Genomic DNA, 23,840 nt, shown 5'->3' with positions numbered 1-23,840 from the left:
CATTATAACTTTGAATAGCCCCTCAGTGAATAAGTCAAGGATGTATATGAGCCGTGGTAGTGCAGTGGTTAGAATGCAGTATTTCAGGTTAATTCTGCTGACTGCCAACTGCCAGCAGTTTGATTCTCACCAGGCTCAAGGTTGACTCAGCCTTCTATCCTTCCGAGGTTGGTAAAATGAGGACCCAGATTGCTGGGGACAATAAGCTGACTCTGTAAACCATTTAGAGAGGGCTGTAAAGCACTATGAAGCGGTATATAAATTGAGTGCTATTGCTATATTTTTGCAACAACCTTTTGGTTTTTACAGTGAAATATATAGGATGTCTTTGAAAGAGCTTGACATCTGGAGACTCTGGTTGTATGGTCTACACACACTCATTTAGCTTCTTTTAGCAGGCTAAGCAGGGCTTAGTAGATCTGGATTTGCCACCTAAGGTAGGTTCAACAGAGAGCTATAGTAACCTTTCAGAAATAATCTGTCTGCTAACCATAGTCACTACCTTGTCTATGTTATGCACAGCTGAGATCTACATACATACATTTAACATGTGAAGTATCTCTTAGTTCACATTAAGAAAATGAAGTCAAGTAAGAGAGGGCAGCTGTGTTGATTAAGCTCACACTGACTTGCTGCTTGAAGTGCTGGTAAGGAGTTACAGAATGAGGCACATGGATTAAACTTGTGGGAAACAGAACCTACTGGTTTTACAGAACTGTAAGAAGACATGCTAGCCTGTGAAGAAACCACATTGTATTTATTTATAATCTCATGAGCTAGGCTGAAGCCTGACAATTGTACGTAGGAAGGCCTCTGCTAGGCTAGAAACCAGTCTCAAGCAGAATTTGATCATATGATAGTTATTTTAGAGCACAGGTGTCAAACTCAAGGCCCGGGGGATGGATCTGGCCCATGGGTCCACCCTGGAATCAGTGAAGGACTGGTCCACAGTACCTCTGCCAGTGAAAATGGAGCTTGGAAGGGCTTGTGTGTCCCTCCTGAGCTCTGTTTTCTCTGGCAGAGGTTTGCAGGGTTGCAAGAGGCCATCACAGCCGAAAATGGAGCTCGGGAGCCTGCTTTTGCTGTGGCAGAGGACTCGGGCCACCACAGGCGTCAACATGAGTGATGTCAAACTAGCCACACTCACCCTGGCCACACCTGTCCCCCCCCCCCCAAGGTGCAGCCCTCAATGAAATTGAGATTGACACCCCTGCTTTAGAGACAACCCCTAGGAATTAGGACCATAAAAGGTAATTTGTAAATAAGGGAAGAGGGTGATAGAATTAGAGTAACGGGAGATGTAATTGGGGTGGAGATAATGTATTCACTTTAGATGCTTGGGATAAGTTGTGACAGCATAAGTACTAAGCCAATGAGGAAAAGGTGGGAGATAAATTTGTAACGGCAACAGGGGATATAAGAGGAACATATTGATGATTTAGGGGTGTGTTCACTGTATCTGTGTGTGGATGGGGCACCCACTTTGCAAAGTAGTAAATAAAATTACCATTGTTTTCTCTTGGACGCTTTGGCTGGTGATTGTTTATTTTAAAACTAGACAATGAAGCCCACAAACTCAAGCAATTGCCTAGCTATTCCTCTATAGTACAGGTAGTCCTCGACTTACAACAGTTCATTTAGTGACCATTCAAAGTTACAACTTCACAGAAAAAAGTGAGTTAAGACCATTTTTCACACTTACAAACCATTTCAGCCTCCCCATGCTCACGTGATCAAAATTCAGTTGCTTGGCAAGTGACTCATATTTATGATGGTTGCATTGTCCCAGGGTCACAAGATCCCCTTTTGCGACTTTCTGACAAGCAAAGTCAACAGGGAAACCAGTTTCACTTAACAACCGTGTGACTAATTGACCAACTGCGGGGATTCACTTAACAACTGTGGCAAGAAAAGTAATAAAATGGGGCAAAGCCCACTTAACAAATGTTTCACTTAGCAACAGAAATTTTGGGCTCAATTGTGGTCGTAAGTTGAGGTCTACCTGTAGATGCTTTAAGTGAGCCTTTTTTTAACCAATTTTCCTTCTTTATTAAAACCTTATTTGGAAACAGGAGAAATTTAAAGTTGTTTGCAGGAAGGGCATTGGAGATCTGCTGTCCCAAGAGGAGGATGTTTGTTTAAGCACACAATCCTTTGCTCAAAACTGATAAATTTTCTTAAATGTGCATCTGGCTAAAAGATTGCATAGTCTTCAACACCCCAAATGAGCTTTTTTTCAAGGGACAACTGGACTTTCTATGAAGAAAGCTGCCTCTTGAAAAAAGCACCTTTGGGACAATCATGACCTGGATGGCTGAGTATCTCCACAGATGTATAGTCATCAACACTTGCAAAAAATTAGAAATCTAGTGATTAAAGCTAAAGAAAATTGTGTTCCCACCAATCTGAACATGACTTTACCTGAGTAGTTCTGAAAAATGCTTAACACTCTGAAAAAATTTCATAGAACAATTTAAGGCATAATTTTGCATTCAAACATCACAGAAACGATGGACAGAAGCAGCAACTGATTGAAGTAATTCTAATAATTCTCTGCCATTTGATCAGTTAGCCAGATCATTAAATTTAACTTTTGGGTGATCAGTTGCAGGTCATCAAAAAAGGAAAGAGCAGAAAACCTCCGAATGCAGCTGATTTTAAAGGAAATGTATATAACAACGTACAGTTTAATAAACCATCGGTTGCAGGCCTTCTTTTTTTGTTCACATCTTATGAAACAGGGAAGCAAAATCTTACCAGAAGTCAAAACTGATTAACATTTGATCCTGCTTTAATCACCTAAAGATAAAATTCAGTTAAGCCAATAAAGGATGTAGTCTTAGATGTAAGCCCTGTGGAATTAGCAGGATTTCCTTTTGAATGTAGGATCAGGCTGCATCGTATGTTGGTAGAAGATAGATCTTATCCAGATTAGTAATAAAATACTTAATTGCTAATACTTTATAAATAATATGAAAGCCAATTATTATTCACTAAATGCTCGTGAACAAGATATGCGCTAGTAAATCCCAAGGAAATTAATTAGGACAAGTATTCATAAGTACGACATTATATTATTTCTTCCTTGATGTTTTTTTTCAGACAAATGGTTCAAAATTGGTGATTAAAATGCCATTAAAACATATCAGAAGATGCATTTTCCTTCTCACCTCTAGTGCTATGATGAAATGGAAGGGTCTCATACCTCTTTTGAAGGAACCTGTGAGCTTTTTCTTTTATTCCACCATGTTTCCAACATGGCAATTAAGCAGGAGAGAACAATCCCAGCTGCCAGTATGCAAAAAACACCTGCAAAACTTTTTATGTCCAAGGCTCCTCCTTTATATTTGGGGTCCACAGAAGAATGCAGATCACACTGGGAATTCTTTGACCACCACTTATGCTTCAGTAGATCCATGTGTCCGTTCTGCTGAAGTTCTAGAATCCTTGGAGAGAAATCACAGAGTCATGAATGTCTTCAAGAGCCATAGAACATTTATACAGCTGTATGGTCCCGGACACCAAAAGATCTCATCCATGTGAAAACATTCTGATGCCGACAACCATGTTGCATCAGCTATAATCCAGGCCCCTTGAGTATAGTCATACTGACATCATTAGATGACTGCATCAATGATAACTATCATGATGAGCATTATAAATCCCCAGATATGTGTCCAAACTGTGGAATGATTCAAGAAGCACTTCGCATTCCAATTCTAAATTAGAAGTGAGAATTAGGTTTAAACTATTAAAATATAAAGTTTATACAACGCGCACAGTATTTAGTGCCAACGTTTCATTGAAGTTGCTGATGCTTAAATAGTCTTAGCATTGATACTATGGGTCGTGTCCAGGTTCAGTCAAGCACCTTGAAATGAATGGGGTTTAATTTACAATGTCAGCATATTGCTCCCAATCTGGGCCCTCATTTTACCAACCTTGAAAGCTGAGTCAACCTGAGCTGGTCAGGATCGAACTCCTGGCTGTGGGCAGAGTTGGCCTGCAACACTACATTCTAATCACTGCATCATCACGCCTCATGTGTGACTGTACCCCATATAGTTATGAGGATATAAATCATTTCAATACTCACACACAGAGGGAGAAAGCAGCTCAAAAAGTTTTAGAAGTGAGATAGGAAGTCACTGTATCACTTGTTTCAAAGCCCATCCCAGTTTGATTGCATAGTGATATACATTTTGTCAACTGCATAATGGATACAGCTGATCTGATCTTATAGTTTGCTTTACTTTACATGGCCAGTGAGAAGGAGGGCTTGCTTGCTCTAACTCAATGTTTCTCAACCTTGTCAATTTTAAGATATGTAGGTTTCAACTCCCAGAATTCTGGGAGTAGAAGTTCATACATCTTAAAATTATCAGGGTTGATAAATACTTCTCTAATAACTATGCAATATTCTGGGGTACAAGATAAATGCATTTCCTCCAGTCATGTCATGTGCTCTCACTCGCATCGGAACATCAGAATACAGACAGTTGCTGTTGCAATAAGTCCAAACAAAGGCACGCTTTGTACTCTATTGATTTTAAACACCTGCTTAAAATGTGTCTTATTTAAATCAATTGAACTGCAATGCACTCTAACGTACTTCTGTTTAAAGTCTTCGCTTTAGTCAACACTCACTTGTTCTGAATGGTAAGCAAATATTATTTCACACTTATATGTACTTATAAGCTTTATAGTCCACACATTTTAAATACTTTAACAATAATACATTTAAATAGCAAATGAAAACAGGTCCCAAATGATAAAAAGAAGACTAAAGATTAAATTATGATGCAGTAAACTTAGGATATAGTAACTACAATAACATAAATAAGACAGGGTTAAAAGCAACCTGGTCTGTGTCAAGCCTGAATTTAGTTTGGTGGTCGATTCATGGTCCATGTGCAAAGTTTTAGCAGCTTTCAGAATGTCAAAAAACAGCAGAAGGTCAACAGCACAGCAATTATTCAGATTTTGGAAGCAATCTTTTTTTTGAAAAGGATAAGTGGATTTTTCAGCCTCCTAATCTCCCTGAGAGAAAGAAGCCGAAGTATTTTCCAACCTCCACCCTGGGATGATAGTTTATTAAATTTATTTGCCACTAAATTCCCAGGGACTCTGGGAAGGATGCTCTAATCAGACAGGTGGTATGGTAACTTATGTCTCAGTCATTAAAAGGCTATATAGATTAAAACTAGCTCCCTGGATTGCATACAAAAAAATCTATTGGCAATCAATGCACCTTTCACAGTGTGCCTCTAATGAAGCTGAAATGTCTCTAGCTTGCCAGCATATGGGCTGCTGAATTTTGTAGCAACTGCAATTTTTAGATGGTCTTTAAGGGCAGCCCCACATAGAGCTTCTTGTCAGTGTCAATGTCAAAATAATGAGGACATGTAGAGAGCCACAGAGATGATGTTGGGACAGCTAAGCGGAAGCAGATGGTTACATAAACAAAAGCATTTGTTAAGCCGGGCAACAAGCTACAAGTGTGAGAAAGAAGCTCTGAATGACTCCTGTCTAATTCTCTGTAGTGTAAGAGGGAATGAGGGGAAAATTCAGGCTTTCAAAGTTATTTTTGCCTTCCTCAATAAAATATGCTTTTGGACAGATTTGTGGATTTGTGGAGTCAGCTTTCTGACCTGACTTGTCTCACGGGACTGACAGGATGCGAATGATAGTTGCCCAAACTCTAAGAAAGGTTTGTGGACTGCATGAACCTGGGCAAAAGCTCCTCACACCACTGTTTTCATTTGCAAGTGGTATAGAAGCCATGCCCACCCAAGAAATTTCATAACAATACCATTTAGGTTTATATACTTCCTTTCCCATAGTATTTTACAGCAGTCTCTGGATGGTTTACAATGTTAGCATTATTTGCATATTGCCCCTAAACAATCTGGGTCCTCATTTTACTGATTACAGGAGGATAGAAGGCTGAGTCAACCTTGAGTCCCGTCAGCATCGAACTCCTGCTGTGGGCAGAGTCAGCCTGCAATACCGGACTTAACCACTGCACCACCATACAGTAGAACAAGGGTCTTCAAACTTGGCAAGTTTAAGACTTGTGGACTTCAACTCCTAGAATTCCTCCTCATGTTAGCTTAGGAATTCTGGGAGTTGAAGTCCACAAGTCTTAAACTTGTCAAGTTTGAAGACCCTTGCAGTAGAACTTCTTCAAGTGCCAACCCCACTAAGAATCAAAGCAGGAGTGTCATGACAAAATAGAGGGTTTCTGAATGAACTATCATTTTCTCATGCTTTGTTCCCATTCAATCTAGGGCAGGGCTGTCAAACTTGCGGCCCACACGCAAGATGGGTCATGTGCTGACCACGCTCAGTTTAGTGAAGGAGGAAAAAAGTCACAATATGTCACTTGATGACGCCATGACAATGTGAGTTTGACACCCTTGCTTTATAGCCTCTGATCAAGGCTATATCGGGACACCTCCTGTATCTCCTGCCTGGTAGAGACTTGGGTATCTAGCTGGATATGATCTGAATATTGATGATACTTCACTCCAAATCATGAATGGTCCAGTCCAGTGGCTTCATATAATTGTTAAGTAACATTGGGGAGGAATGGCAAAGGACTCAACCAGGAGTAGGGTTCCACCTGTATAACAACCAGCTCTGTGATTGCGCGTGCATGGTCCGCATTTTTAAAAAGCCCATACTGCAGCCTCTGTGACTCAAACAGCTGAGAAGCGGCAAACCACTCTGTTGTGTGAATCAGCTGTGCTCTAAACAAAGGAAATAAAGCACAGGAAAGAGCAGCGGTGTGCGGGTGACCCACATGCTCGTCGCAGCAAACCGGTCTGGAGCCATCTGATCATCAGAGCAAGGGGTTCGCCCAAACCAGTCTGATGCGGTAGAATCCCACTCCTGCCATCTCTTATTGAGTGGAACTGCCCTCGGAGTAGGAACAGAGCCGACATTTTACAATGCCTGCAAGTCCCAAGCGCTCCATAAGAATCTCATCGCTCAAGAGCTTCTGGGTAATCTAACAGGACTAAAAAAGCTGCACTCCCTCCATCCAGTCCTAGCTCATTGATGGGTTACTAGTGCAGATTCTACCGTGTAACTACTGTAGGTCTGAAATCTGAATACAACGAACCAAGACAACTCATTTCCTTTATAATTGAAGTTCAGCCACCTTTTCCAAGGTCTGACGTTTCATCTCCTTGATGAATTTCTCGGAAAACCAGAACAAAACACCACGACACACAAACCCGTTAAATGATCAGAAAAGGCAATTTGGCTTAATCCTTTTGTTCAGCACTTTTGTTCAACACTGTTGCGTCTGTATTTCAGAAGTCAAGGGTGATGGCAGCACTGCCTGTCACCTTCATGACATGACCCATGCCCTGTACTGTTTATTTAATTTATCCAGCAACGGAAAAAATAATCTCTTCTAATTCCTCACTAAAGATTCCTCACTAAAGAGGGCTTGATTTATTTCTGGTATTCTTGATGTTCAGATCTCGATTGATCTTTGTAACACTTTTGAGACTGAAATTTCTCCCTAACTGCATCACACCAATTGGAATATCACAGGTAGGAAAGATTCCTTCCTGGCGACCAGAAATTCTGACTAGTGAGAGATATAGATTTTGTAACGAGGCAGTGGAAGCGGAGATGTGAAAAAAGAAATGATTAAATCCTTCAGTTAGGGAACTTATATATCAAGGCAAATTACTGTAGCATCAAAGTGACTGGTTTGTCTAATGAGGCCAAAAGTCAGATCACATTTGACCTTTGCAAAATTGTGGATGTTCTGGCAATTTAATTCAGGTGTTTAGTCAAAGGAACTAATTTGTATGCTGAGGTTTTTGAACGAAGTGAGAGTTTCCACCTGGTCTAGTTGGTGAAGAAACTCCATTAATGTTCAAAGTGATTTGCATGGGAAGATAATTAAAAAAAACTTTGGAGGATAATATTCGCCCTGAAAGCGCCCCCCCCCCTTTTTTTTAAAAAAGGGACCTCAGCATTAATTCGGCAGTAAATTCGCTTTTTGTAGTGTGTGAATTTCCCACAAGATGGCACCCTGTCCACAAAAACAGACAAGCGCTCATACATACTCCAGTGTTCAGGAAGAATAAATAAATACTTTCCTGTCAGGAAGAAAGCATATAATGCTATGATAATTAGAATATACAGATACTCAGTTTTCAGAAGCATCACTTTAACAGGGCTTTTTCAAACTGTGGAGCATATCTCCACTCTGGCATATTGGGATTATGCCCTCAAACATTCAAAATACTTGCTTTGATTCACAAGAGTTGGAGTAAAATGAGAATCAAAGGGAATGAGGTGAATTAGCTGCCATTCGAATTGGTCACAAGTTTATTAGCCAGGGTTTAAAGAAGGCTGAATACCAAGAACAGAAATCGCATAGATGAACCAGGTGGAACAAAAGAAAGTGAAGATAGAAGAAAAAGGGATAGAATTTTAGCCAGGAAGTATTCTCCTGCAAAAGTTGAGATGCTTAAATTGAGAAATAAGGTCAAACTAAGACTTTCTAAGGACTGGTGGTTTATGAATTCCATTGCCTGGGTGCTCACTCAGCGGACTGGCTACTCAAACTATAACACTGACTTTATTCTAGTTATTGGGGAGAGAAATAAGGCTACAAGCCTGAACGGCAGTTATCTTGGTTTGAGACTGGCCTCCTGCCATGTCACCCAGAGGTAAAGATTGAGCTATTATGCAAATACCAGTTATATCAGTAGCTGTAAAAGCACAGGGCAAACATCTTGCACTGATGAAATATATGCATTATGCATGCATTGATTACAGTAAAATATAGATGCCAAGCAGAGTGTAATAACATTGTGGAAAACTTTTTACGCTGCTCTATTTGGAGGCAAGACAGACCGTAGTCCATTCATGTGCATGGTTTCAGAAAAACTAAAAGGCATGTTGGCCTCCAGAAAGTACTGTTCTTGTGATATGCAGCGCTAACTTGTCTGCGGTTTTTATTATAAAAGAGATGAAATTTCCTTCCTTGAAGCAATCCTTCCTTCTTCCCTTAACCTTATCATGCTGCCTGATGCCACTCAGAGTCATTGTTCACCATCATCTGGATCAGGGGTCGCCAACCTTTTGGACCTCAGGGACCACCAAACTCATAATTTTAAATTCCAGGGACCACTAACCAGTTCTGTGGGCATGGCCTAATTTGTGGGTGTGGCTTGGTGGTCATGTGACTGGCTGGGCATGGCTTGTATGTAAATATTATAAATATTTATATAAATATTGAATTGTTTATAAAAAAGAGCAACTTTTACCCAAAATCAGGCAAAGCAGACAGGCAGATTGAGTTGCTCACAGAATCACAGATTCATTCCGAAATCTATCTATCTGCCATTGGCTAGCTCAGTCTGTCACATAAAATTTGCTTGCAAGCAAACTCACAAAATTAACTCACAATACACCATGTATGTAAATATTGAATTTTTTTATAAAAAAGAGCACCTTTTTTTATAAGGCAAAGCAGGCAGGCAGATTGAGTTGCTCACAGAATCATTCAGTGATCTATCTATCTGCCATCGGCTAGCTCAGTCTCTCAAATTTGCTTGCCGTGAGTCTGCACTGAATAACTGAACCTTCAGTCCTAAGGGAGGTTCGGCTGTGCTTAAAAGCAGAGCCGAAGATCTAAAGACTAGCTAGAAAGCAAGAAATCCAACCACTTCCTGCTTCCTAGCTAATCTAAATCTCCCTGCACAGCAGAACAGATGATGGTCGGAAAAAGAAAAAATAGCAATTTAGCAGGCAAGTTTGCCGGGTAAGGAGTGAGTGGGTGGGGAGGGTTCCCGTGGGCCATGTGGATAGCGCAGTCTTGTGTTTCTGCACAGCCAGGATTAATTGCTTTGGGGGGGATGCCCTGGGGGTAAGATTTCTCTGTGGCCCACCAAAATTTTCTCACGGCCCACCGGTTGGCAACTGCTGATTTGGATGGCCATAAGGACTAAGATCTCAAGAAGGGATTCAATTAAGAAGGAAGAGCAAAATGAATATAATATAGAGGTGGGTTTTAACATACTTTAACAACCAGTTCACCGAAAATGTGAGTGCGTGCACATGCACAACCCCTTTTCGCTTGTGAATGTCTGCAAAATCATGGGCATTTCCTGCACATGGCAGCCAGGGTGAGTAGATCGGGAGAGGTGTGGAAAGCAGCTGGGTTGGGAGGGTGGGGCGCGCTAGCAAAAATATGAAATATATAAGTTGGAATAGCGCCTGGGCATGTGAGCAGGCCCAACCAGTGATTGTAACTACCAGTACGGGTGAACTGGTCTGAACCAGCAACAGCCTACCATTGATAATATATGACAGTGGTGGCTGACCTTTTTGGGCTCCCATGCCGAAAATTGCATGCCAGCACCAAGAAGGCAATGTGCACAAGCCCCCAAGCTCCCTGTGCATGTGTGCGTGACCTCCCCACATGCGTCACGTGTCTGTGCATGCATGCACGACCCCTGTGCGCCATACATCTGTGCATGTGCGCGTGTCTCCTGCGCACCTCCGCCTTTGTGCATGCATGCCAGATACCCAACAATCAGCTGTCGGGTGGCGCACACACATGTGCAGTGCGGCTCTTCCGGGCGACCTCTCGCATGCCAGCAGAAGTGGTTCTGCATGTGACTTCTGGCACACATGCCATAGGTTCGCCATCACGAGTATACAACATGGGATTTATTTTATCAATGGGTAAAATAACAAAAATGGAAGTTAGAAACAGGGAAACAAAAGGAGAATGAAATAAAGAAGATACGTTAAGAGAGAGAAGCAAGTGTTACGATTAGTATGTTGAATATTATTATTTTAGTATTGCAGAATTGATACTGATGTAATGAATATTGGTGTAAAGTTTGATAACTCTTTTACTAAAGATATTTGTACCTGGACAGCACACTGTTCAATCGAAGATGAAATTTATTATATTAAAAAATTTAAAAATGTAATAAGAAAAAAAGGAAGGGATTCATTCTTGCTTTTGCTTAGGATTATCGTGCAGTCAAATCAGTGCCTGCCATTTTTTTGGCCCCTTTTAAAGCATTGTGCACTCTTTAAGGCTTGAAGGTACTCCAACAAATGGTGGCGTTATTAGAAATGCAGAGAGTTTTTTGTTTTTTTTAAATTAGGCAGCTATACAAGTCCACGCCAGTTTTACTTTTCCTAAGAATTCAGTTCTTCCATTTGCTGAGACTCAAAGAGACTTAATGACACATTCAGAGCGGGGGCGTGAGTTCTTTTCACAGATGATTGGGAATGGCATGCAAGACTAAATGCCAGCTTCTTTGTCACCAGGCCATGTTAACCAAGGAGCATTATTTCAGCCTGCTCGCTTTTCCTCACTGAGAGCCAATGATGAGAAGCCATGTTAACACTCAAGGTCTAGTAAAATGACAAGGATATAATGTGATACCATGTGGAAAGGACTTTTTTCCCCCTCTTCATTAAGAAAGCACAAGCTAATTAGTCACTGCAATGGTGAAGACAAGAGTTGCTATGAAAAAGATTGGAATTGAGCCCAATGGAGAGTGAGTGAGTCAGTCAATTTCCTTCCTAAAGAAAATGGCTAGGTTCTGCTCTGCAAATTTTAACAGAAACTCTGCATTTGACATAGAACAAGGGATTCTGGATTGTAGGTGAGAGGCTGTTAGAGAGAGTTGAGAGAGAGACACACAGAGAGAGATTGAAGCATACCTACTTGTATTGCATCTTACTGTTACTCATAAATGCTTGGAAATAGCAATAGCTATAGCACTTAGACTTATATACAACTTCTGGAGGCAAGTTGTTCCACTGATTAATTGTTCTAACTATCAGGAAATCTCTCCTTAGTTCCAGGTTGCTTCTCTCCTTGATTAGTTTCTACCCATTGCTTCTTGTCCTGCCCTCAGGATGTATATTTGGATATACGTCTGGATGGTCTGTTCTTAAAAAAGCAACCAATTGAAGATAATGGGAGTTGTAGTCTATCACATTGGGAAGACCTTGGGAACTGGGGATTTATTTTCTGGTGGAACTCAGTGACTCTTGGTTGCAACCTGTCTTTCTGCATATCCCTTCTTTCTGCCCAGTTAAGTAATATGATGAATGAATGAATGCTAGAACACTCATTTCAAAGAGAAGGCTTCTTTTCCCAGGAAAATGGAAGTTGAGGTCACCAACATTGGCTTAGTACTAGATTAAGCCCCCTGCTTTTATTTTTATGAAAAATAAAATTACATGAAATTATAATGAAGTATCTGCACGTTGATATGAAATGAGATGTTCATTATATTTATTGTTGGAAAGAAGCACTGGGGAGGGGAGAGAGACTCTTAAATGTAGCGCTAGTAGAGTGTCCCAAAGTTGCTTTTCAATTCTGCTTAGTACCACATTCCTAAAAGTCAGAATGGAAAGATGTTCTGCAGATTTAATTTGGAAAGGATGTGCTGAAATTATATGTTCACATATCGCCTGCCCAAAGGAGCAGATGAATAGAAGCATGAGTGTCCTTTTGCTGTCCCTAAATTGTATAATCTCAGGAAATCATAAAAGCTGTATTTATTACTGTTGTAGGAAACAACAAATGCATTCACTACATATCATAAATGGGCATTGCCAGTACTGCCACAACCAGGAAAATTATTGATAATTTGGGGAATGATGTCTTGCTGTGCCAGAATTACTTTTCCCTCTTGCTTTTGTGCAGAAGAAGATATCATTTCTTTAAGGTAATGAATGCAACCTGAATACAATAACATGCTTCGGCCTGTGCTTGTTTAATGCATCCAACACCAGGTTACAGGATTATTATGCTCAATCTTTCCCAAGCTCATTTATTTCTTCTACCTATCTTATCGCCTTGCCTCTTTCCTCCTGTGCCACACAGTTGAAAGTCTGCATGTACATCTATTTTGTATCATTCATACCAGACCAGGGCATTTTATGGGCCCTGGGCCACATCTGGTTCGTTGGCTGTCTTTGTTTGGCCCACATGAGGTCAATTGTACATTAGAAATGAAATGTAAATAAGTGCACTTCAGGGGGCAGAAGAAGGAGCCAAGTTGAATCTGGCCCTGCACATAGCCACCATAAATTCCTTCAGTTGGTTGGCAGATTCTGCATTTGCACAATATTAAACTCTTTCCTGAAGTTGAGATGATGAAGCTTAAGGAGATCAAATCAGTTTACATTGGTTTGATCCTCCACAACAGTCCCAATTTCTCATATGGTCCCTTAGGAGAATTAATTGCCCACCCTTGAATCACACAAACTTCCATAATAGTTTAGGAATCTACTTTGAACTGTATCCTCCTATATCTTTTGAAGGATTACACAGGATTATGATCCTAGAGACGAATGGTCCACATTTTATTCTGGTTGGGACTACTATTAGTAATATTTCTACTTTGACACATAATTTTCTTTAATCAGGCTTACAAATTAACCTTAGTCCATTGGTTAACTTTATTTTGACTAGAATATTTAAAGTAAGTCTTGATTCCTGCTCTATCATTGGCTCTCTAGGATAAGCAAGATTTGTGAACTGGGTCCCAGCCAAGCAGAATAGAAAGGGGAAGAGAACTAAATACAGAAGGATGAAAGAAACAATGTAATCTACAAAATCAAATGTAATCATTGCAACCAATTCAACTTGGGACACACATCACATCAATTAAAAACCAGGATTCACGAACACCGGCTGGCAGGCAAACAGCATGATCCTAAAATCCTTAATCTCTACCTACCTGGCACCAAACAGCACCAGTTTGATTGGAGCAATACAAAAATCATTGGGCACACCACCACCTGTCACACTCGTGAGTTCATTGAAGCCTGGCACTCCACAAGCAATTCCATCAACAGACACGTTGACCTACAACCAGCCTATGAAGTGCTCAGAATCTAAATCAACTGCACAGCCAGGGGTGGGATTCTACCAGTTTGTACCTATTTGCTAGAACCGGTTGTTAACATTCTAAGCAGGTTGGAGAACCGGTTGTTAGAAGAAATTACTGGCCTAATCCTGTAAGAAAGGCAGGAAGGAAACATTCTGGTGTTGTTTACAGAAACTGCCTCTCCGTTAACCCTTATTACATTCTTGGTAGGACTAGACTTCCTGTCTCAGGAACGTCTCTGGAGTTTTTTCCCCTCCTTTGCTGGTACTTTGCTTGTGTGGAGTGACCATTCAAAGTTACAATGGCACTGAAAAAAGTGATTTATGACCATTTTTCACACTTATGACTGTTGCAGCACCCCCACAGTCATGAGAGGCCAGGTGAGGAGATGCGTGCCTCAATGTGAGTGATATAGATTTGGCCATGCCCAGCCAATAACATGACCACCAAGCCATGCCCACCAACTAAGCCACGCCCACAGAACCGGTTGTTAAAAAATTTGAATCCCACCCCTGTGCACAACCAACCAGAGATAGCACTAACTAATACACGCAACCTTCCCCAACAGCAGTTAACCTCCCAATGACCCTGACCTGATGTACTCTCATCACAAGACCCATCACAAGACCCTCACTTGATATACCCACACCTGGAGCCCTTATAAACATAACAACACTGACATCCGCTAAACTTTGCTGAAGATGTTACCTAGCCTGATAATGAAATGTTCAGAAACCAACTCACAAGCTCAGAGTGAACCTTCACCCTCATCCTACACCTGAGCTATAGATATTTTCCACTACTGCAAAGATGAAAAAGTTATAAATAATGCAAGCTTCTTGTCATCTCCCTTAACATCCTTTTCCAACTCCCTTTACTAGGGTCTAGATAGAACAACTTGGCAGGGTCAACTTGCATGGTTGAATTCAATGCTGTATTAATTGTTTCATTCAGTTACTTTTATTATTGGTGACCATGTTTTCGTCAACATTATTGTAGCTCTTGTATTTCTGGATGGACTTTCTTTCTTTTATTATTATTGGCCATGGTTCCTTCAAAATTAATTCAACTTTTGTTTTTGTTGAATTATCCTATGGCAAGTTGTCTTATGGTGAGTTGGCTGCAGCGAATGGGCCATGTGAGTTGACCACAGTAAGTTGCTTCATCTCACCTGCAAATACTTATATTCCGCTGCTCTGTTTTACTAAAAGGATTTCCCTTTATAACATGGACTCTCTCTGACTTCATCATTTTCAGACTAAGAGGAAAAAAAAAATGAAGGGAGAGATCTATGACCCTTGTCTTAATTTTAAAACAGTACACAATAATTTTCCAGAGCCATTAAAAAAAACCAAAATGCAATTAGTATCTCACTGACTCTCAAGTATTATGCTGACTAGTAGCCTTTAATATTTCTATATCTATGTTATCTGTTTATTATGTGCCAAAGCTGCAAAAGTCAAGCACTTATTACAGAAATGTCAGGCATGGTATTTCATTATATGGAAGCTGCAGTTCAAACACATAGATAATGGTAATTATAATCAATGCTCAGAAATATACAGGACTGCTGAAAAGGATTCAGCACTACTTCCTGCAGAGACAGAAGCCATAATGGAAGATGAAAAAAAGGAAACAGTAGGGTGACACCTTTGAGTTATCAACATCATTCTTACACTCGATGTGATACTTAGGTTTAAGAACTGGTGGTGGTGGGAACCATATAATTATGAAAATCCAGAGCCAATAATTTCAGCCTTTCGGAGTAAATTTTCAGGCTCTGAATAGCTGTACAAGATTTTTAGAAGAGTAACATAACAGCATCAGGCCACTGAGTGGGTAAATGGAGGTTAAACTGGTTTAATAAGTTTTTGTTTACAGTCACAATGAAGTGCTTAATTTAAATAATCTGCCGGGGGAGACAAGCTTCACCCCCTTCCCCTTTTAAAGAAATCTTTAAATAATTCATTGCAAGAAAAAAAAAATAGCAATCATGTAAGGCACTATGTCTCAACATTAGCAACTTGAGAAGGTATGGAGTCCCCAGCCAACCATGTACCACGGCCATTTGGCTTCAAATCCCAGAATGCTGGCTGGGGAATTCTGGGAGTTGAAGTCTGCATATCTTAATATGTCCAGAGTTGAATTCTGGAGTTTGAAGACCACACGTCTTCAAGTGGTGAAGCTTGAGAAACACTGATGTAAAGAATCATAGCTAGATGCAATAGGACCACAAGAAACAACACAACTACAGTGTAAGTATAGGTCTCTGTGTGATATCTTGCTATTGTTGGAAGTACTTTATAGCAAGAGTCGCCAATCTTTTGGACCTCAGGGACCACCAAACTCATACTTTTAAATCCTGAGGACCACTAATATGAATTTTTTTAAAAAAGATAATATATTTAATATACAATTTTTATTTTTTATATTAAATATAAATTTAATATCAGGCTGATTCACAGATGAACACAATATACAAGCCTGATGATGGCAGATGAGATTCTGCCGAAACATTGCTACAACTTTAAAAGCACAACTATAATGATGTGGGAAAATACCTGAACAAAGCTGAATACCATATATATATGTATGTATATGTATATGTATATGTATATGTATGTAAATATATATATATATATATATATATATATATATATATATATATATATATATATATATATATATATATATGGATCTTTGTTATTCGGGTTTTCTCCTGCGTAAAATTGGAAGTATCTAGGCAACGTTTCGACGAAATCTCATTTGTCATCTTCAGGCTTGTGTCTTCAGCTTTGTGCTTCTCGGAGTAATGTGAGCTTGCAGCTGCTTCTTCCTTTTAACTGCTAGTTAAAAGAAACAGCTGCAAGCTCACATTACTCCGAGAAGCACAAAGCCGAATACACAAGCCTGAAGATGACGAATGAGATTTCATCGAAACGGCACCAGGATACTTCCAATTTTACGCGGGAGAAAACCCGAATAACCAAAGATCCACATACAAATACTCACGAAAACCTCAGAACACACACACACACACACACACACACACACACACAGAGATAGATATATAATATTTATTTAATTATAACAAAATCATAAATGCTTAATCATAATTGTGGGGCAGAGCAAAGGGAAAGGAGAGGGTCTCTCTCATCCTTTGGGAAGAAAGAGGGGCCTGGAGGCTGGGAAGATCTGGATGGGGAGGAACCAGCTCCCCTTCAAACGGAAGGAAAGCAGAGCCCCCCAATCTGGTCTCCTGTCATTTCATATCTTCTCCAAGTCAGAGGAAACCTCTCTCTCCTTTGCCAGGTGTGGCTGCCTGGAGTTGGGGAAGGGAAGGAGGGCCGGGCTGGAAGCACCGAGGAAGACAGGCTCCTAATAACCAGGCAACACCCCCCCCCTTTGGTCTCCACACAAGAAGACTCCCCCTGCATGCTAAGCTCCAGGTTTCTCCCGCCGTTTCCAAGCAGAGAAGGGTCCCTCCCTATATGGAGGCTGAAGGGGGGGGTCGAGCCCAGAAAAGCTCTCGCCTGCACAAATAGGCTGGTTATTAGGAGCCTGTCTTCCTCAGCGCTATTTTGGTCTGGGCATTTGGTCTCCCCCCACCCCACCCCATGCTAAAGGAAAGCCAGCCAGGCTTCTCCTTCCCTCCTTCCCTTCCCCCTGCTCCCTTCCCCCCACTCAATCCTACTTCAGGACAGAGGAGAGCATGCTGGAAATGTGTGTGGGCCTTTCCAACATACATTTCTCCGGTGCTCGCCTGCAATTCTTTGCGTTCCTCCAAGCCTGGCTTGCTGAGGGGGGAGAGCAACTCTGACATCCCCCCCCATGACTCCATCCACCGCTGCCTGAGGAAGGCACAGGAAAAGAAAGCGAGCAGAAACAAAGCTCTCGCTGGGGCAAAAGAGCGGAGATCGGAAGACACAGGCAACAGAAAGTGGCGCTTTTCAAAGGTGGCAGCTTCTGTCTTTTCTTGCCTGTGCCTTCTTCACTCTCCACTCTTTCGCCCCAGCAAGAGCTATGTTTCTGCTCGCTTTTCCTTTGCTTTCCCCAGGTAGCAATGGCTGGGTCGATTGGTGAGGGGTGTGTGGGGGCAGCAGAGCAGAGCACCGAGAGGAACGAGAAAACTGATGCCGACACCAACATCCCATTCTGGACCTCTGAACTTGATGGTGAGTGCAGACTTACCCACTCCACCCCCTCCCAGCATCTCCACCCGGTACTTTTCCTGCCCTGGGCTGTCCCTGCAGCCCACGGCCATCAAGGAAAGAGCCCAGACCAGGAGAGGCGAGCTGGAAGGTGCGGGAGTACCATGCAAATGCAAGTAGCATGGTGCTCCTGCACCTTCTGTCCATCTCCATGGCCACTTCAGCCTGCCTGTGCCACCAGCCCACTTCTGTTGCAACAGTACCATCACCTCATCTTGGCTGGTGAGGGCTGCACTGCTTTTTGCAGGTTTGCGCTTGGCCGAAGGGTAGGGGCCAGCAGGTGGGTGGGCCATGTGGGCAGTGAAACCTTGTGTTCCCGCACAACTGGATTAATTGCTTTTGGGCGGACATTTCTCTATGGCCCACCAAAATTTTCTCACGAACCACCAGTGGGCCGCGGCCCACCGGTTGGCGACCACTGCTTTATAGGCCATAAAGCACCCTTTCTGAAGCTGTTAATTCAAACCATCATTAAGTGAATAATCATACATTAGGACAACCTGTGTATGACAAAACCTCTGCAGAGGTTCCAGGATTGTGGTTTCAGTTACTTCTTTAAGTCTGCAAACTATGGCATTTACAAGGTCAAAACAGCCTACTTATATTTACAACCTGTCATTTAAAAATCAGTTTTAATAGCATTGAATAAAAATAAAGTAGGGAAAAATATTTTTTGCAAATGTCTTCTTTTAAAAAAAACACCACTTTAGTAAATATGTGGTTTGTAAGACAATGCAGCTCAAACTTATATCGCATCTCAACCATGATTTTGCAGTTATTCCATTATCATCATTAATAGAGCTATTGCACAGATGGCATTTAGAAACTGAAAATGGAAATACCAATGCAATATTTTGCCAAACTGTAACTCCAGACTCTCTATAAATGTCCATGAAATCCATGGTAGTCTCTTGCATTAAAAAACTGTACTTATAATAATATGCACCAGGACTGTAATCTGTTACTTTAATGACAATTCTCCAGAGGCAATAGGAAAACAAAATCTGAGTTGTATCAGAAGGAAGTTTGCCTTTGGCTGTGGAGCCTCTGAATATCTATCATGCCAAAAGGCAAGAAGTAATAAGAAGAAAGGTTTTAGAAAAGAATTCAGAGAATAAAAATTAAGAAACAGTTCAGTCAGGGTATCATTCCTTTTCTGTTTGAACTGCTATGCGGTCTACAAAAATTGGACTTAAGATACTTCAGAGAACATGCTTTTCTATCTTGAAAAAAGCCACAAGATGTTTAGGAAATAAACAAAATATAATTTATAGCTTCACTAAAATCAATTACATGGAAAGATGTTAAGATTTTTTTTGATGGTATCTCAGTATCTGTTGTGTGGACAATGTCAAGATTGCAATAGCAATAGCATTTAGGCTTATATACCACTGCATAGCACTTTATAGCACTCTCTGGGGAAGTTTACAATGTAGAAGCATTATTTGCATATTGCCCCCAACAATCTGGGTCCTCATTTTACTGACCTCGGAAAGATTCTTCCGAGGTCAGTAAAATGAGGACCCAGATTGTTGAATCAACCTTGTGGCCTATCAGGATCGAACTCCAGACTTTGGGCAGAGTTTGCCTGCAATACTTGCACTTTAACCACTGCTCTACAAGGCGTACTGGTAGTTGATGATATCAATCAAGACACGTAAAAATAGATAAACATTTAACCTCTTGCATTGTTTCTTCTGTTTCCTACTGTGTCACTGTAGGTAGCTGTCCAAATGTTTATTCCAAAATGCTGCCAGCAGTTCTGACTGAGGCAGCTCCCCATCTTCGTTATATAATATTGCTCTTTCTTCTTTACATTGTATTTTCAATTTACTCTAGATCAGGGGTGTCAAACTTGATTTCATTGAGGTCTGCATCAGGGTTGTAGTGGACCTCAGGGGGCCGGGTGGGCGTGGTCAGGGTAGGTGTGGCCAGCTCAACGTCACTCATGTCGGGGGCACTTGTGGTGGCCCAAGCGCTCTACCAGCAAAAACGTAGCTTGGGATGGCTGCAGGTCCATTTTCACTGGTAGAGGGTTGCAGGAGGCCATCACAGCTGAAAAGAGAGCTCAGGAGGGCCACACATAGCCGTCCCAAACTCTGTTTTCACTGGGAGAGGCACCGTGGGCCTTCACTGTTTCCAGGGTGGCACCCTGAAGGCCAGATTCATCCTGCGGGCATTGAGTTTGATACCCCTGCTCTAGATTTATACAATCTTAATACTCTGACCCAAGCCATGGGGCCAAAATTGAAATCCAGGGGAAATTATTGTTTGGTATACCAGAAGAGGCTGGCAGGCAATCAAATGAACCTCAGTCTAATATAGTATTTGGCAACTTTAAGACATGTGCACTTCAACTCTAGAATTTCCCAGTCAACATGGTTGATTATAAATTATGATCAAGTACAAATCAATACAAATCAATTACATTTGAGTCTAAGATGAAATAATTACTTCATCCTGTCAGTTGAAATTCTATGCCGAAGTCTGAATTTCTCTGTTGCATGGTGGTGAAACTTGGATGCAAAGTACCGTATATACTCGAGTATAAGTCGACCCGAATATAAGCCGAGGCACCTAATTTTACACAAAAAACTGGGAAAACTTATTGACTCGAGTATAAGCCGAGGGTGGGAAATGCAGCAGCTACTGGTAAATTTCAAAAATAAAAATAATTAATTTGGGAAACGATCTCACTATCATGAAAGGTTTAATTGATTCACTAACCCAAAAGAAGAAGATGATGATGACAGCGGGAGGCAGGAGTCACTCTCTTCCCCTCCCCGGAGGCCCCCTGAGTCAGGAGTCACTACCGCCGGCGCGCCCCAGTCCCGCCGCCTCGGGAAGGGAAAGGCAAAGCGCTTTTTGCCTTTCCCTTCCCGGCTAAAGGCTGTTGGGAGTCGCTGCCGCCGGAGGCTGCGACTCCACACCATTTTTTTCAGAGGGAATCTGACTCGAGTATAAGCCGAGGGGGATTTTTTCAGCACAAAAAATGGGCTGAAAAACTAGGCTTATACTCGAGTATATACAGTAATATTGGTAGAAGGCATCTGTTTTGCTTTTTATTGTGATGTCTTTGTTGTAGTAAGGGTGTAATTATTAGAAAGCCCTCAAATGTGTGGAGTTAAGATAGCCTGCAGCTTAAGAGAGAAGTTCAATTCCAGCTTAGCGAAGGCACCAAAGATAGCTCTTCATGCTAGCTGCATCATGAATTTTCCTAATATTTCTTACCATCTTATTACAACCTAAATGCAAAACCGTAAAGGTTTTCACCAAGTAAGATCTAAGCTCCGTTGAGACTTCTTATTTAAGCTAAAAAAAAAAAAAGACTGTACCATTATATAAGCCTTTGAGTGTGTAATCATCAATACTTTTTGTACTGAGGGACTTTTCCTCATTTTTCCTCATTCACTTCAGCCAAGGAAGCAAAAGCAAAAATCCAATTTCCCTCCATTTCTTCTTTCTGTCTGGTATCTTACTGATGCCTTTCCAAATCATCACATGAGAATTTGGTTTTGATTTTCTTTAATTTGCTAAATCTCCAAGGAAAAGGCAAAAAAAAAAAAAAAAAGGTATTTTCTACGATGTGTCAGAAATTATTAATGCTAAAACTCCTGCTGTTCTCATATGTCTTTCAATTTATTGCCTTTCAGTTATTAAATTCTCTATAAACAATTAACTGTTTAAAGCCACCATATTAGCTCATAGATTATTAATTGAATACTATATCTGGCTTAGCCTGCAAACTATTAATTGTTCCTGTTGAATGCCAAGTGTTTATTTGATTATACACATCTTGTTCAGTTCTCTGGGCTGTGGGAATTCATAACAAGATTTTATCAGGATATTTATTTGATTTGTAAGCTGATAACCCAACTATTAATAAATTGTATTAATTATTAATTATAGTTTATCGGAGCTAATTGGCAAAAGAAAGCTCAGGACCATATTTGCTGGAAACATGCAGAAAAGGCCTTCTTCCTGCAGTGGGTAGACAATGGCTAAAATGATAATGATATTATAGTTTGGATTTTGGATTTTCTGAGTGCATCTATTTGTAGTGTTAGGTCTCTTGGAACTCTATATACCCCTTTCTTACTTTACCTCTTTCTTAGCAGAACTTTTTAATATTTTTATTACATCAATATGATCTTGATTCTATGAAGCCTATAACAAGCATAACAGTTAGCAATGTTGTGTGTGGAGTGATTTTTTTTTGAAACTCCTGTTTGCTTATGCATTCATGCAGGGATAATTTTAACTTTGTTAGATTTTTAATCCCACCTTTTAAAATTTTATAAGTAACTCAAGATTTATTTATTTACTTATTTGATTCGTCAATCACTTACAAGATAACAGGTCTAAGTATAAACATAGTTTTGAATACATGAGATGGATACATATAAGAAAAATAAAAAGAAACAATAGGACAGGGACGGTAGGCACGTTGGTGCGCTTATGTACGCCTCCTACAGACCTCTTAGGAAAGGAGTGAGGTCAATAGTAGACAGTCTAAGGTTAAAGTTTTTGGGGTTTGGGGAACAAACCACAGAGTCAGGTAGAGTATTCCAGACATTGACCACTCTGTTGCTAAATTCGTATTTCCTAAAATCAAGTTTGGTGCGGTTTACCTTGAGTTTGTATCTATTGTGTGCTCTTGTATTGTTATGGTTGAAGTGAAGTATTCATTGACAGGTAGGACATTGCAATGTATGATTTTATATACTATACTTAGATCGAACCATAGGCGGCGTAGTTCTAGATTTTCTAGGTCTAGAGTTTCAAGTCTGGTGGCACAAGGTATTCTGCAATGAGTAGAGAAGCGGAGAACTCTTCTTGTGAAATATTTCTGGACTTTCTCAATTGTGTTAATATCAGACGGTGAACATACATTTTGTTTATTTATTTGTACTTGCTATTATTATTTTTTATAAACAAGAAGGTGGTGAACATATCCAACAAAACTTCTTCCTCTTCCTTATCTTCCACTCTGAGGTAACTTAACTGGTCCAAAGTCACCCAGCCAGCTTTCATGCCCAAGGTGGGACTAAAACTCACAGTCTCCTGGTTTCTACGCCAGCACTTTAACCATTACACCAAATTGGTTCTTTCTTTTGCTGAGTGTTCCAACATAAATGTAATCTTCAACTACATAGTTCTGGCAAAAGATATGTGATGACAATCATGTGGTCAGCATCCAATAACTCATCAGATTAAGCAAATATCAGTTGTTAATATCAAAATCCAGAACATTAATTCTCTGGCCTGCCCAGTGACTCCTGCTAAAATCATGTGCTATTGCCCCATTAATAATAACATTTTCCAATTTTTCAGATGATTTCACTGTAGTCTGTAATGAATTTTAATTCAAACTCTACCTTTACCCTAATATGAAGAGAAATATATGCCATCAATTTTATTGGAATATATAATTTTACCCTGATTTGAAACTAAGAAGACAACTAAGAATAAAGACACATGCTACCTGCTCCTTTACAATTAATTTTACAACATTATTTTAGAAAAAACAAACCTAATGTGATCTGACTGTAATGGAAATAGACAGCCTTACAAATACAGCAAGTAATTATTTACATCACCTAGAGCAAAAATTTCACTCAACATAAAAACGCAACCTAGTGCTAATTGTAGCATTATTTTACAGCCTAGATCTCAAGGAAACAAAATCATAAAACTAACTTTTATGATTGGAGTACTTGTTGTT

General features: G+C 40.5%; 1 protein-coding gene across 1 annotated transcript in view; it reads right to left on the bottom strand.

Moving 5' to 3' along the window:
* The window catches only part of GRID2 (glutamate ionotropic receptor delta type subunit 2), a 1,056,494-nt gene that overhangs the window by 5,688 nt on the left and 1,026,966 nt on the right, over nt 1–23,840 (bottom strand). Inside the window, exon 15 of the mRNA XM_087962873.1 lies at nt 3,206–3,446. Within this exon, the coding sequence (XP_087818999.1) occupies nt 3,206–3,446 (241 nt within the window). The remainder of the gene's footprint in view (nt 1–3,205; nt 3,447–23,840) is intronic.

The sequence above is a fragment of the Notechis scutatus genome, chromosome 4 (assembly GCF_049901735.1).
Source record: "Notechis scutatus isolate UNSWTSFEM ecotype Mainland chromosome 4, rNotScu1.2, whole genome shotgun sequence".
Lineage (NCBI taxonomy): Eukaryota > Metazoa > Chordata > Lepidosauria > Squamata > Elapidae > Notechis > Notechis scutatus.
The sequence above is the reverse complement of the archived record's forward strand: the minus strand, read 5'-3'. Positions and strand labels throughout refer to the sequence as shown.